At 36.5% G+C, this 16,149-nt stretch overlaps 1 protein-coding gene across 5 annotated transcripts in view; it reads right to left on the bottom strand.

Annotated features, from left to right (window-relative positions):
- The window catches only part of LRBA (LPS responsive beige-like anchor protein), a 409,424-nt gene that overhangs the window by 256,507 nt on the left and 136,768 nt on the right, over positions 1–16,149 (bottom strand). For all 5 annotated transcript variants that reach the window (XM_071807989.1, XM_071807991.1, XM_071807990.1 and 2 more), the window contains one exon: positions 13,524–13,632. In XM_071807989.1, coding sequence (XP_071664090.1) covers positions 13,524–13,632 — 109 coding nt within the window. The remainder of the gene's footprint in view (positions 1–13,523; positions 13,633–16,149) is intronic.

Here is a 16,149-nt window from a genome sequence, read left to right as displayed (position 1 = left end):
AATCATTCTGGTCTTCTATCAAGGTTGGCTGTGGATATGAACTCTGACAGAAAGCAAACAAATTTATTTTTATCTTTTCAATAATTCACTTCCCTGTGCCTTGATGGAAGAATCTGAAGACATAAACGTTTCCACTAATTCTGGAATTATAAAGACTGCTTGAAAATATTTTATCTGGAAGTTAATGCTATTACAAGCAGTTTGATTTGCTAATATGTTTTAACAGAAACAAAAGAGTGTTACAGCAGTTGCAGCTTCCTGTAGGTATACAAAAAACAAAACTATACTCTCATGCGAAATTTGCCAGTTTTTCCAGAATGATTTTGACATTTACATTTACACCTTCAATGGAAATGTTAACTGTACGAATAATAACACCAGAAGTATACTCTGACCTTTTGTTTCATCAAAGCTCTTAAAATATCAGTAAGCACAAATTCTCCACTCATGTGAGCAAACTACTTTGATTTTAAAAGTCACATTTTAGAGTGACTTATCTAGACCAATGTCACAAAAGAAAAGCAAAATACAAAGCAGCCTAAGGAAGGGTAAATAATAAGAATCAGAAAAGCTACGTATGGAAGGAGAGAATGTATTAGATAAGGGTCTGGCCCAACTAACATTAACAATACAAATCCTGTCAGTTTGTGATCGTTTCAGGAAGTTCAATGTATATGTAAAACAAAAAAAAAGTCCGAAGAATGAGTGAATAATGAAGTGACGAAGTTTGTTGCTGATACTAATCTATTCAGATTTGTGTAATCACAAAGGACCTATGAGGAACTGGATGGGGAGCTTGGAAGATGAAGTGGTCATGGTAATAAAACAGCACAGAAACTTCACGGTAGATAAATACAGAAAATAATCTAATTTTAGATATAAAATGATGGACTACAAGTTCACCTTTATCTTCACTCCTTTTTGCAGAAGATGGCATTAATAATGACAGGCAGTTCTATGAAAACATCAGCTCAGTCGAGGATAGTCAACAAACATGCATTGTGTATTTATCAATTCCTGGTGTGCCCACATCTGGAATGCTGGGCGCAGTTTTGCGTTTCAATCAGAAAATATGATAGTACTGAGAAGCATTTTGGAAGGATTCAGACTTGGAATCACTGCCATAGAAGAAATAACTGTGTAACAGTGGGTTCTACAGATTCTTACAACATCAGATGGAGAGAATCACAGGAAAAAGCAGGCTGAAGACAGGGAGAGAATACGCTGAGAAGATGGTGTGCGAAAGTTTCCCAAGAGCTGGTAAACTCTAGGGACCGGCTGTGTTAGTGAACCTGCAAAACGTGATCAGTTCGGAGTATCACAGGTCTGCTGAATCTGTGCACCACCGTTAGAATGCTCTAGTACCAGCAGCAGGTTGTATCACTCAGACAACATCCAAGAGACCAATGGCTACTGTACACAAAGAAAAAATACAGGATTGTACATAGAGCCCCATGAAGCAAAGGGCCTTCTGCAGGACTTTCTGAACATCATCCTGAAAGCTTCTGGAAAGCCAGTAAAGCCCTTCACTTACACTTGTTGGAGTCAGCCCCTCAACTGCAAGCTCCAACCATAAACACATAAGTGATGGCACTGTGTGAAGTTATCAGCTGTTAACAGTAACAGCTTAATTCTATTAATTACAAAAGTATAATGAACATAAGGTGTTCTAAGAAATACTTGTCATGACCCGTGTCTTGCCCTCCAATCTGACTCGTTACCAGGGAAAACACATTTTATAATAAAACACAAGAGTGAAACTAGGATATCAGTACAATTTGCAATTAACTCAGTGAAAATCTCAGCAAAAGTTTATGTGGATTCAAAGGCTTCCTGGGGAAATGAGGGAATAATCTCTGAGGGGGTACCAACCACATGGCCATCATTTCTGGTAAGCAAAAATCAGGCATCCCCGAACTTCAAATTGCAGAAGGGTTGGAGTGTATGCCAGGAAAGTGTTACTATGTTTGCCCTTTTATTAAGTATCCACTGTTTGAGATAGGATAATAGGCTTGATAACAGACTTATCAATGTGATTAGTCTTGCTCATTCATGTTCCAGCAGGAATTAATCTTCCAAGAACACACACATAGTAAACTACTAGAATGATCTAGAGTATGCAGACACCACCTTAGAACTAAAAAAAAAAAAAAAACCTGAAAGAATAAAACTCATTTGGCCTAGCAAAATGAAGTGAGGAGATAAGGTAAATAATAGAATAAAAAGTAAAAATAAGAAGGAAAAACTAAAGCAAAAAACATTTAAATCAAAAAGTAGTAATAACATAACAAAGAAATGCATCCTGAATACAAGTAAAAATAAATTAGAAAAATTTTACAACTGAATAGAATATTTAAGTCCAAGCTACCAGTTGGAACAAGTGAGAAAACATACCTTCGGGTATTGAGACCCTGAAGCCCTTTTGTGACTTTGTCAGCACCAGTATCAGAATTGTTTTAATATAAGGTCTTTCTTACTTAGATTAAACCAAGTTATAATAAAGCCCACACGAGAGATGTGTACTGTCACCATTTTTTTTTCTTCAAAGCTGAACAACTCCTAACAGCATTGTTAAAAAGGTACGTAAGTGATACAAATTATTGGACAGGAATTTTAGAAGAAAATCTCCAGTCAAATAAAATTGGATAATTGATTTGTTAATGCTAGAAATTTACACTGTATATACTGTATTACTTCAGTCAAGAATATTTTAGAATCGCTACCTGGCATGAGCTACCATGAAAGTCTGTACATGAATAATAAACAAGGCAAACACTAGTGATGTATTTTTCATGAATAGTAGAGAACAACAACATTTCTGATGGGAACATTTAATTTGAAGCAAGGAATTTCTTAGCTAGCTACCTTATTTTTCATATTATGAGCAATAAAAGATGCAGCAAAACATGGAAAATGTTTTTATAGACAACACAAAAACTGTATAAAAAGACACAATATTAGGGGTTCAAAGGAAATGTATGCCACCCATCAAGAGGTTTTTTAAAAGACCAAAAAAAGCTGGAATAGTTAAACTGCAGAGAAAGAAGTTTGAAAGAAAATGGCATTCTTCAAGAAGTCTGTTCAAAGAAGGAAAATAGAAAAATACGTCAACTATGTCACGTTAGTTTTAAAAACAGAATGAAACAGGCCAAAAGAGTTTGAGGAACACATGCATAAATGCATAAAAGGCAATAATAAATTATTTTTCAAACAAATCAGGAGTAGCTCTGTAGAGCTAATAGATGAACAAAGGTTAAAAAGAGCTCTTGGAACACAAGACCACCATAGAGGAGTGCTAGCAGAGAAGTTACAAAAGAAACCTGACAAGTGACCAACTGCTTGGACCAGACAGTATTCTCTCAGATGACTGAGAACTCGGGGATGAATGCAGCTGAACCATCAGCTACAGTGCTCTTGTTCAAACTGCCTCAGTGCCAGGTGAATGAAATCTGCCAAATGGACTCTGGAGGACAGCAGGGAACAACATGGCAGTAAGTCTGAAACGTATAAAAGGCAAGTTGGTAGCTATGTTTGAACCAAAAAGCAAAAAATTGAATAAAGACAATGGCAAAAGTCCTCGTTGCTTTTGTAACAGGAAGTCATGTTTCATTAGATTTCATTCAACAAGTCACTGGAGATAGAGACAATAAAGATCCAGTTCATACAGTCCACTGTTCGAATGCCAAAAAGATACTTAAAGATAGGCAGGATGCAGCAGGACATATAGGAACATCCTTATATGGATAATAATTTATTGAAACACGGGAAACAGGTTTAAAAAAAAAATAGCTAGTCTTCAAAGCGGAGAGAAATCGCCAATTGAATCCCATTGTGTTATTAAATGTATTTAGAAATGACCAGAGCATGGAAGAGGTGTCAAGTTTAGCTGAAAGTCTGAAGTAATTCAAGAGAATAAAACAAGAATAAAACATACAAAATGCTAATGTACAGTAACTGTGAGATATAACAATAGGTGAAATTCACATAAGGAACTGCACATCTTTGTCCAAATTGTGATCCCTGCCACCTGGGTAGCACCAAGGCAGCATCCCTATATAATTGCACTGTTCTCACACAATATTATTAATGTAGATTAATAAAAAAGGCATGGAATTTCCAAGTGGGCTGTGCTAACATCCTAAAGGATTTCAGATCTTGAATGCTCTAAACAAAATTCAAGTCATTCAGGTTTACTGCCAAATCATTTCCTATTCCAGAAACCTGGCAGAACCTGTGGCTCTATAATGACATAACAAATAAGAGAGGTTCATCTGAGTATTTGAGCAATTTCCACAAGTCAGTATTTGCAAAGATTTATCTATGGTAAGGGGAACTTAAGTACATAAATCTTGCACATACTAATATCAGACTAGACATTTATATTTCTGTATTTGTTTTCCTAACACATGAGCACTTCGAAGTAACTCCTTAAGTCATTCCCATGGAAGAGATATTCCACTATACAGATTATATTTTACTCACATCTTACTGTGTATAATTTTACTTTAAGAGTTATTCTTTCAAAGAAGTAAGAAGTTTAAAGTTGAACTTCATTACTTGGAATTGGTAATTAAAAAGAAAAAAGAACAAACAGAAACCAACCCTAATAAATCACTGTTTCGACACTACATTTGTGATGAGTGTTGTAAGCATGCACTAATTGTTATTCTGGATGTTGTGTGGTACTTAGCTAGCAAGCCAAATAATAAAAAGAAACAAAAAATAATAAAAAACCCACCCCACCCTGTCAGTATTATGATTATGGATTTCACACCAAAAAAAGAGGTTAAGGTGCACTGTCACAGCAAAAGATTAGTTCAAAAAGATTGCCTGTTCCCAGTCTAGCAGAAGACAGAGTACAGCAGAACCACTGCTCGCCCTTCTTCTAATTGCCCCATTTTCTTCATGCCTATGCTGTTCCAATTCAGCCATTAAATCAGCAGCATAAAATTATAAAACATAAGTGGTTACAAGAACTGTGTCTTTGACTCCTCCTGGCAGAGGCTTTTGTTAGGTTTTCAGGGTTTACAAATGCTAAAATAACAAAAATTCCAGAGCACGTTCTGCCGAGACTTCCAGAGCCATGGAGAGGAGATCAATTAAGCTGATTGATAATCTCTAGTTAAGATACTCAGCTGCAACAGTACTTACCAGTTTTAAAACAAAGGAAAGTTTATCATTCACAGGAAGTGAAAAATAAATAGGTGTGTTAAATATGTAAAAGGAGAGAAAAAAGGCCATTAAAAGTTAAAATGTCATACAGCTAATATTGTAAAACACTGTGCAGAAAAGGCTCATATCTTCATGACATGGATTTTTTTTCCAAATTATACTGAATATGTAAATGAAACCTAGCATAGATTATAAAATGTGGAAGAGTTGACAAGATACTGCTAAACACCAAGCATTAATTATAAAGCAATAAACTTCATTAGCATCAGAAAAACAAGAATAGGTAATTTTTATACGAAATAGCTATGGCTATGATTCTATTTCATTTCCATATTCAATAGGATTTGAAAAGCCCAAAAATAAGCTGAGACTTACTAGATTTAGTTCTTCTCTTTTTAACAAGAACAAATGCAATATATGTAACATTATTTAAATAATTGCTTCCATCTACTCTTTTTCTGCTTCAATACACTTTCTACTATTTGTCTAATTATTCTTTCAAAACATCAAGCAAAACAAATACTTTGCGATTCCTATAAAAACTGAGCAGCCTGTTAGATTAAGTGCCAATGTAAGAAGGAACCACAGCGGTTTCCTCTTGCTTAGCTACATATGTAACTTGCATTGATTTTAAGCAATAAGGTCCTATGATTCAGTTTAATTTTCCATAGAAATTCAGCAATGTCTCTTCAGATAGTTTGTCTCATAATTTGCCAAAAGCATTATCCAAAAATGGTAATGAAGATATCATCACTTCTTCCTTCATCAGAAAAGTCAAAGAAAGTAGTTGTAAAATGAATTTTCTTTCAAGCTGTTTCAGAAACAACATTATATCTTTTGATAGCTCTTAGTCATATTTCTGTAATGTATTTTGATGTAAAATTTGAGATATGACAAAAAAGATGTGTCAGCATTCCAGTCCAAGTTTTCATTCCTTCTCCTCCCATTGCTTATTAAAGCATAGTGAAAGAGAAACCACAGTTCTTCACAGCTTTCATAATCAGGCAATACTTTATCCCAACACTTCCCAGAGCAACAGGAAAACGTTATAATGTTCAAGCGGAAGAAAATGAGCTTCTCATTCCAGTATCCTTTGACTCACATGACACAATGAATCCTAAAAATTGCCAACTCCAGAATATGAGAAATTTAATTTTGCACTTTGGGACTTGTCAACATACTGCAGCAGAACAAAACTGGATAATCCTCCAGTTTATAATACCTCAAGAAAATGTATTTAGAAATCAAAGTCAACATTTGTCTTCCTTCTGCCAACAGATGGTGCTATGAAGCCTAACCTACACAATGCAAAGAGCAGCATTTATTCAAAAATCTAAATCTGAGAGAGAGACTCAAGCCCATTCACAACAAAATGAGTAAAGCCTTATTTTTCTGTGAGGGTACATGTAACTTGTTCTGTGTTGCCACATCACATTTTTGCTGTCTTATGGACTATAACTTCCAGTTACATTACTACAGGACGCTTACAACTCGTGCTATTCATTATCTCATGCGTTGCTGATAACCCACACTACTAGACAAAATGACCATTGAAAGCATTCCAAAATCTTTTGTTGTAATAAATAAGGTCATTGTTATCAAGTGTGTTGAATAATACCTGATATAAAAGGATGTAAGAGTCACAGGAAGGTTATTCAATGCCCAAGCTATGTAACAAAACAATTCTTATTAAAAACATTGGAAAATTATATGGAGAATCAGGACTCAGTAAAGGATTAAAACATAACTTTATTTTCTGCAGAAACTGTTTGTTACATACAGAAGTAGCATTCAGCTATAGAAACTACAAAGACACCAAATACCTCTTCATAATACTTTCAAGGGCTCTCCAGCATTCTCTTTGACTTATGTTATTCTGCCACAATTGATTTGCAGTACTTTTTATTTACTTCCCCGGATACAAATAACATCTTCTAACATTTAATGCTTTGTACACTAAAGGAGAAAAGGTGCAGGATACACAAGATTATCAATCAATGGAATGACTGAATTTTGTTTTCTGCCAAGAGAACAAAAAGCAAATAGCTACATGTAATCCAAGTCACTATTGGAACGCTCACCCAGCCTTGCATCTTATCTCTGTTGAGGCAATACCTGTATTAACATTAAGATTCGTTACTCAGCACAAACTATGAAGTAAAACATTCAGTTTATTACACACAGCCTATAAATTGATACTGAATAAGAATTAAAACTGTGAGGAAGCCTAAGTGTTACGCATGACAAAACATAACTGAACAGAAAAGGGCAACAAATTTTGCAGCAGCTGGAAATGTTGCATTTAATTATTGAAGAGAAATCATGCAGAGAAGTTAGCTGCCTAGCATGATTTATAATAAATGCAAAGCGAAAGTCGTGAAATTCTCAGGTAGTCAACAGAAATGGCCAATCACAAGGTTGCTAGCACTTTATATTTCTACAGATGATGAGCATTTAAAAAAATAGGACCAAAAATTGAAAGGACTTACATCAATCTTTTAAAAAAGACACTTTGAGGAGGCATGTTAGTTTGTAAATTATGGAATTAGTAACTTGGTACTGAAAACATTACCAAAGTGTCTGTTTTCCTTACATATTCAGAATAAAGAACCCTTGTCCATCCATTCTAGAAAGTTCTCAGAAAAAGGTATTGCACTGTCCATTGCTCCTCTACACACACTCATGATTTGCAGCCTTATGAATACTTCTGTATAGTAACTTTTCCCCTATTTGTGGAGAGTCTCTGGCTGTGTGCTGTGAACAAGCCAGGGCTTGATGCGGCTGTGCTACACGGAAGGATTTCCCTGAGACACCAGAGACAGAAGGAAAGTAAACAGAAGCTGCCCTGCCATCGACCCAGGCTGCAGGAGGGGCGTTGCCGCTGCGCATGAACAGTCTGTGAACAGTGCCCTGCAGCCAATCACCATAGTGGGGGGGGATGAGTGACTGTAAGTGTAACCAATTGTAGCCTGCACTTGCCGCATGGCCTTTTGGTATAGAGTATATAAGGCTCGGAAAACGTGGTCTCGGGGACATTGATATTCAGTGTTGCTTAAGGGTTTATTAAAGAGTACGGATGGTAAATTCACATTGAATTAGACTCCTTACTCTCGCCCGGCCCGCCCGTTCAATCAAAGAGCTTATGCTGGCATCTGGATTCGTCGAATTTATTACACCTATTCTCCTATTCCTTCATGTGAATCTTCCAGGCAAAACAAAAAATAAACCAAAAAACCCAAACAAACAACAAAACACACAAAAAAACCCCCCACACCAATACGTCGCTGGAAGGATATTCATCAAAAATAATTTACACAAGCACTGAGATACAGTATCTCAGATTTTGGTCAAAATTCAGTGGTGCCATCCAATAGCAAACTAAACCTTCACTAGAAAGCTGAAAAACTCTGATGCTTGAACAGTCCAGGCCTAAAACACTTTCAGGCTTACATATTTAGAATTCTATAAATATGTGTATTCACACACAAATACATGAAGAGACAGGATGCATATCCAAGGTAATGGGCATTCCTGCCATAAATTATAAAATAATATCGGAGTACAAAATTCCCTCCCTCTCCTCAAACCAAATCAAATTATTCTCACAGGCCAAACTCCACAGCAGTTTGGACACATAATCTAAGAATCACCACTGTTTTCAAGGCCATTTCTAGAAACCAGTCTAGATGGTAGCATGAAACTAGCTGGAATTCAGGCATAAAGAGGTTCCTCTTCAGTAACCTCTCAGGGCAAGATTTTGAAAAATGCCTAAGAGGGCTGTGCACATAAATCCCACAAACACTGGGCAAAATTTAAGGTTATAAAAGGGTTACACATTATGTTAGGCATGTTCACACTTTTTCACAGTCAAAATGTGTGCTTCACTGTTACCTCACTAGTGAAATGAGTGGAATGCTGCTTCATCATGTCTTTGAGGCTCAATCACATTGCAAAACAGGTAAGTGTGTCTTGGATTTCCCTGTGACCTCCCTATGTCTACATTCATAGATGTACCTGCTTATAGAGGTAGTAGTGAAAACACAGATGAAGAAAGGATAAGGAAAAAAATGAAATAAAAAGGCTGACCTTTGACTGTATTCAGCTATAGAAAAACCTCTCACAACCAATCCATCAACTCCCAAAGCATTTTTCTCCTGTCTTTGCAAAAATGCCAGCTTAGGAGACAGACAATATAACGTTTGCTCATAATTTCTTATGTTACTTATACTGTCTCCTATTAAAAAAAAAAAAAATAGTAGTGGCCAGGCACGCAAAAGAAGACTCTTTGGGTTCATCCAAGCTGCTGAGTTGTAAGGCAGAGCCCTCCAGAGAAGATGGGAGATTGCATCCTCCTTGAGGGAAGTCAAGCACCTCCAGTTTATAGCAACTTCTGTCATCCCTACTGTATGGAAAGTGTATAGACACTTTCAGTGTTCTGACCAACACAGAGTCCCAACAGATGGACACATAACAAAGACAAACCTTACACATCAAAGAGAATACATGCCAGATTTGCTGCTGCTTCTCTGTCTCCTCCTGGCTGTGAAAGAATTGCTAGGTGGGCATTTCTCAATTGATTTCTGAAAGGAAAATGTCTGTACTCTTCTTGCAATTAATTAAGAACAAAACAGGAGTGCTACCTTCCCCTCTAGACCCTGTGCATCTTTTAAAATGTCACGTGACATATTTTCTTGCACTTGCTCAGCAGTGTCTCTCCTTGTATTACCTATCTTCCTAGGTTTTTCCTTCCTTCTATAATGACCATCCTTACCCTATTTATAACCAAATGCTATACAGTAACAAATAAATACAGAACTTCGTTACAAAGCTTGTCTAAATTTCTCTTCACTTTTTCCTGCCTCTGTGTGCCCCAAATACCCAAATTCAGTTTTACATGATGACAAGATACTTTGTCCTTTATTTTAAAACTGTCCTTGCCTTTAAAAATAAAAAGTCAAAAGAACGTTCTACAGAAAGTTTTTATAGGACTACATTGCATTAGCACCATGGTGCAAACCTGTCCCAAACCTGACACACATTTTGCAAGGCTCATCTCTGTCATGATTTTTAGAAATGGGAGAATGAAAAACAGTTAGCAGTAAACATACTACAGATCTTTAAAATAAATTTGGGGGTTGGATTTTTGCTGACCCAGCGTTATAAGGGAATATTTCATATGTGATCTGAAACACCAGAAATGCAAGTCTGAATTTCTTCTCTGTCTCTGGATCTTTATCTGTCACTCAACCAGCCCCATCTCTTTTTCCCTCCACAGCTCAGGTGAGAAAATTTCTGATCTGAACCATGCATGCTCCACTCAACCATTTTTCTTTAAAACAGTTGCAGCTTTTCAACTAGTAATTACTACAATCACAAAATGCTTTTAAATGTGATCAAAGCCCTGTTTGCACATACCATTCTTCACAGATAAATGTTATGAGATTTTTTTTTTTTTTTTTTAACAATAAATTCTTTCATTTTTTTTTGTTATAGACAGGATCTGCTCATTTTCTTCACCTACCACAGCACGGAAATTGCCCATCTTATGACATTTTAGGTGCAAAATATTTACATTAAATTGAAAAAAGGAAGTGAAAAAAATCATGGCAGAAAAATCGCATCATCTTATTAAAGACATCACCTGTGGTTAGGCAAGTCTCTGAGCCACAGATCTCTATATGATGACACCATTTAGGAAAGTATAGTCTATCTGCTTCCTTGCTCTTAGACACATGCCATGGTGGATGGGATATTGGATTTAATGGACTGACCAAGGAGGGTCTGTCATGACTGGAAAAATAATAGAATAGAATAATAGATGGAAGACGAAAGAGCAAATCAAGGAAACAGGTGCATCCAAGTGACTAAAACACACCAGTCAGGCTAGCCAGAAAGATCTTTAGCTTAGGGATCATCATCTGCTACTCTGTTTCCTTACAGGTACTCAAGTCAGAGAAATGAACCAGATCAAAGGCTCTACCAATTGTTTTGAAAGTCCTTTTTCTCGTTTGTGAGTCCTTCCTGTCACATGCCTGTAAGTTTGTCATGACATGAGTGTGAGGACCAAACCACAGGCATCAACACCCACACCCTTTCATACAATGGAAACACACGTACCAGTTGCAACGCACTGCATGTCAGCAGCCCCACACAGCACAGATCTGTTCCCATGTAAGTGTTGGAACGGCTCCAGTCTATTCAAGTGAAAGATCCATTTCTGGGCACATGACAGAAGAACAGGATGTTTTCTATAGCCCTGAGCACCACTTTAAAAGGCTATGAGGAACACCGTGGCTAAACAGTACCATTGTGCTAAAACAAGTCAAGCACATTTCACAGGGCATGTAAAAAGCAGATCAACCATGGATGGCTCAAACCATCCATACCATGGATGGATGTAACAGGGTACACAGGAATTTCAGATTGTCCATGTGACGCCTGCAGATTCAAACGAATGTGACCAACAGTTTCCCCTTCCACGAAGGAAACATAACACTGACTGAAGTCTGTCACAGACATCAGTAACACTAACTTCATGAGACACCAGCTTTGTTATTTAAACTTTTGGTAGAACTCAACAGTTGCATATCCTCAGACCTGCAGAAGTGCTGCTAAATCTAAGTTTTTCCAATATGGTAACAAAACAGAACTTGATAAACAGACTACTGTTACATTAGTACACTAGTTTCTGCTTAAGTTCAACCTGAGGAGTTAAGCCCCTTGAGCCATCATACTGAGACAGCACAGATTCAAAACAGCATCAACTTAAAAACATATCAGCCAACTCTTATCCTATGGATATGCCACTGAAGAACTCAGAGCTATATTAAAAAACATAAGTTGATGCTCAGTATAAATTTCTTGCAGACATCATAAAAAGGTGTTTTAAGACTGAAATAAGGCTAACAGTGAAGTTGTCACTGAACAACTGTATTCATTGATAGCCCCATATTTACATGACAGAACCATTTACTTCACTCAGATTTCCCACATACGTGCACACCTTTGTGAATAGTTTACATCTCAAGAAAAAGTGGTCTGTTCATCTAATCAATAATGCCATGTCATGCACGGAGCTTCTGCATAAATCCCGAGCAAAAGATGTCAAGCACGTCCCACTCCAATGATTATCAGGCAACGAAGTAAAAAGATGCACTTTTCATCTCCACAGGACTGTCGCCAAACCCTTGATGTAATAAATGAAACACGCCTGCTATTTCACCATTGCAAAATGGTACTGTAGATATCTTACAACATCTCTGTTTGCAGGAGGGGGTAACTAGCTCTAGATGAAGTGCAGATATGTTATTAAACAACGCACAGCTTGAATCCTGGGGCCAACACAGATGACCTTTAGAACATAAGCACTGTCTAAGACAAATATGCTTTCATCTTTGGGGAGTATTTTTCCCAAGTAAAGATTTAAGAGAAAAACAGTTTAGAAATACGTTAAACACAAATGTGCCTTCAATCTCTTAATGCTTCATTTTAAAAACAAAACCACAAGTAGTATCACATGTCAGAAGACAGGCTAAGTACTCCTTACACAGAATATTAGTGAATTTAGTGAAATATAGCTTTGTTTTCATTTAAACAACACAATAATTAAAGCACAGAGAAAGGAGATACATGGTGTAACTGAGATCCAAAATTGGAGGCATGGCTAAAGTGATTCAAAAAAAAAGGCTTCTATTTTTGTTAGAAGTCTACGAAAACAAAGACCACTATTGCACTCTAGAATCCCTTAAGTGGGATGAAAATACAAAAACATAACAAAACCACACTGGGGCATGTAAAACATAAGGAAAATGGTTTTAGACATGGATTCGGTGAAATAGCAAATGATATAAAGAAAAGTAATTTCTTGTTTTGCACTTAGACTATTATCATTTATCTTCAGTATGTTGGTTTTTGGTTTTGTTTGGTTGTTTTTTTCTGTTTGTGTTTTTTGGATGTTTTCTTTTCTTTTTTTTCCCAAGTTATATCTTGACTGTAATGCTAAAGCAGCTTTAACACACGCAGTGATGTTTGCTTTACAGAAAAGATGAGCATTGGTATGAAAAATTTTTTTCCCCTCACAAACTACAGTCTGCTGATTCTGACAAGTTCTGAGCTGCTTTGCACAGCTTGTTTTTCCATCAAAATTAGTGGAAATCTCCCAAAACACCCTACAACTGCAAGGCATCTTTCAGGATGGACCCTCCTGTGCCTGACCAGCCCATATCAGGCACTGGAATCCTCAAACACAATGGGCTTGTTATGTTTTGATGGTTTTGTGTGTGTGGTTTTGTTTGTTTGGGGTTTGTTTTGTTTTGTTTTTGTTTGAGTTTTTTTAATATTTAATTTCTTACCTCAAAATCAGCATGGCGGTTAATATCCTCTGCTCTTTGTCTGCTCAAGATAAATTCTGCTTCATTAGCCACTCTTACCAAATGGTCCTTCATGGTTTGACTCAGTAACCTGAGGACAGAGAATATTTAAGAGCTGCCTTAAGACAATGAAGTCCCAAAATAAAAATCTGTAAATGCAGTATATACACAAATATTTTGAGCTCTGTTCCCTAACTGACTTTATTGTGCTAAGAAAACAGTATCAATAAGGTTGAAGGATAATTTTCTGGCAACTAGTAAAATTGTATTTTTCAAGAGTAAACCAGACCAAGTATTAAACAAAACGTAAACACTCTAGACAGCCATTTGTTTTATCTGAAATATGGATATGTAAGAAAACCTTTCACATACACACGTTAAAGAAAAGTAAGCAGTTTATGTATATAAACACCCACAGCGAAAGCCTTAATGTAACTGATGTAAAGTCTAAATAAAAAACTGAATTGCTCTGCAGCATAGGTTTTTTCCCTCCAAATGTAAAATTGGAATTTCATGGTAAGTATACATTTAAGTAATATTTTCAGGATTATAAAACACCCTCAGTCTCACCAATGAAATGCTAAGTTATACATTGTTCCAGGTTATGTTCAGAATAAAGCTGTAACTCAATCTGAGATTTCTGAGGCCTTCATAAACCCTGAGTTTATGAATGGTAGCAGAGCTGACAGATTGAATTATAACCCAATTATTCTGTGAGTTCAGATATTATTACTAAAAACATTTCCTTTTTAATTAGTTACATTGGGATTCATAAAGTTAAAACTAGCTATACAGGAGCCACACTGTTACAGAAGGTGCATATTTCCACAGGGTCACTCAAAGATACACCAGACAAATCCATTATATGCTCTGGTTAGTTTTTCAGTTAATAAAGCTGCTTTAAAAAAAAAAATACATGTATATATATTTTTTTTTTCAGTTGCTAATGTAGAAAAGAGTAGCAGAACATAAGATTACTTGCTTTGCTTGCACATTTAAGCTAAAGTACATTTCAAAAAGTTCACAGAGTCTACCAAGATTCTTTCTTTACAAAGGATTTATTATGCAGGAAGCCTTCTAATGTATACAATGTTAATCTTATCCCTAGAACTTAAGTTATCTGAACTAAGGCTCCACCTGTCTCTATCTGTACGTTTGATAGTACGATCATCAGTGCTCTGTTGTCTCTTTTCCTACGCTATTCCCAATTCCAGACTTGCAGGAGGCAAGCCTACTCCAATGAAAAGAAATCCAGAGGCAGAGCAACACCTGAAGCACCGTGTTCATTGCTTCTCACACTACATGACCATAATCACAGCACAAGCGCAAAATGAGACTACGGGATCATGAACCAGTTACACCAGTCGATTACTGTCTTCCCACGGATGAAGTCTTGAAAGAAAAAAATAAGCACAATTCATTATTTGAAGCACACCTTCACCTTCTGTTGGAGGAGGCTTGTACAGAAGCCACTGTTTTAGAGCCACGCTTTACTTTTTTTCATTTTTAGTGACTCGTAGAATGAAGGTAGCTGTTGATCAACAAACACACAATTTGGGCAATTTATCTGCATGCATGCACTAGTGTCAAACTTTTATTTTGAAAATCTTGCAGAACCAACATTGCTGCAGTGACGCAACTTCAATTTTATAATTTTTCATGGCTTAAAAAAAATTGAGAGTATAAACTAGTTAAGAAGGCATTGTTCATCCATTGAAAAAAAAAAAAATGCTAAACCTATGTCTCTAATAATTTGCAGTAATCTTCAGCTAAAGATAAATCCCTACTAGTAAACCAGCAACAAAAAGTTTGTGTAACCCATTTCATAGTCTAGGCAAATTCCAAGCATCTGATTCCCCTCTTTCTCCACAATCCCAGTAGCACATTCAAACCTGTCACATCAGCATTTCAATAAACATTTTTTATTAAACTGTCTAAAAAATATGGGGATCATAAATACTCCTACATTACAAAATCGTGCATTGCAATTTACATCTCAGTTGGACAGTATCCCATTATCTTCATTGATGTTGTCAATACCAGTATCTTCTGCAAACCTGATCCAACTTTGAAAACACTAGTTATCCTCTAAAAGGCCTGCTTCTAATCTAATACTAGTTATCCTTTAAAAGCCTCTCTTTAATCTGTTCAAGAAAACACCCTATATAATTGTTTTAACGATTTACAACATGGATTTTCCTTCTTATCTGCTAAATGTAACCAGTAAGCAGCCCACTATGTGACTGACTGTACACTGGCACTCACTATGCATTTGCAGAGATGATGGACGTGTTCCAAACAAAGCAAAGAACTAAATTCCCTCACATAGGAACAACATTCTCAACAGAAGCTAGAAGTGTACCTAGTAAAAACAAATAGCTTTTCAGTATCAGAAAGAGCTCGGTCTCCTACAGATCAGTTGTACCCCCAACTCTCCTGACTAATCCCACACACTTTCCTCATTGTCTCTAAGATATTCCATATAGGACAAGGCCAGCTATATAAAACTTAGGTATGACTGTGCAGATAAACTTGTCATTTTGGCAATCAAAAACTTCTTAAGGATGACAGCTAAGGAACTGTCCAAGCTTAGCACAAGCACCTACTG

This window comes from Patagioenas fasciata, chromosome 4 (genome assembly GCF_037038585.1).
Source record: "Patagioenas fasciata isolate bPatFas1 chromosome 4, bPatFas1.hap1, whole genome shotgun sequence".
Classification (NCBI taxonomy): Eukaryota; Metazoa; Chordata; class Aves; order Columbiformes; family Columbidae; genus Patagioenas; species Patagioenas fasciata.
This window is presented reverse-complemented; position numbering and strand designations above follow the sequence as displayed.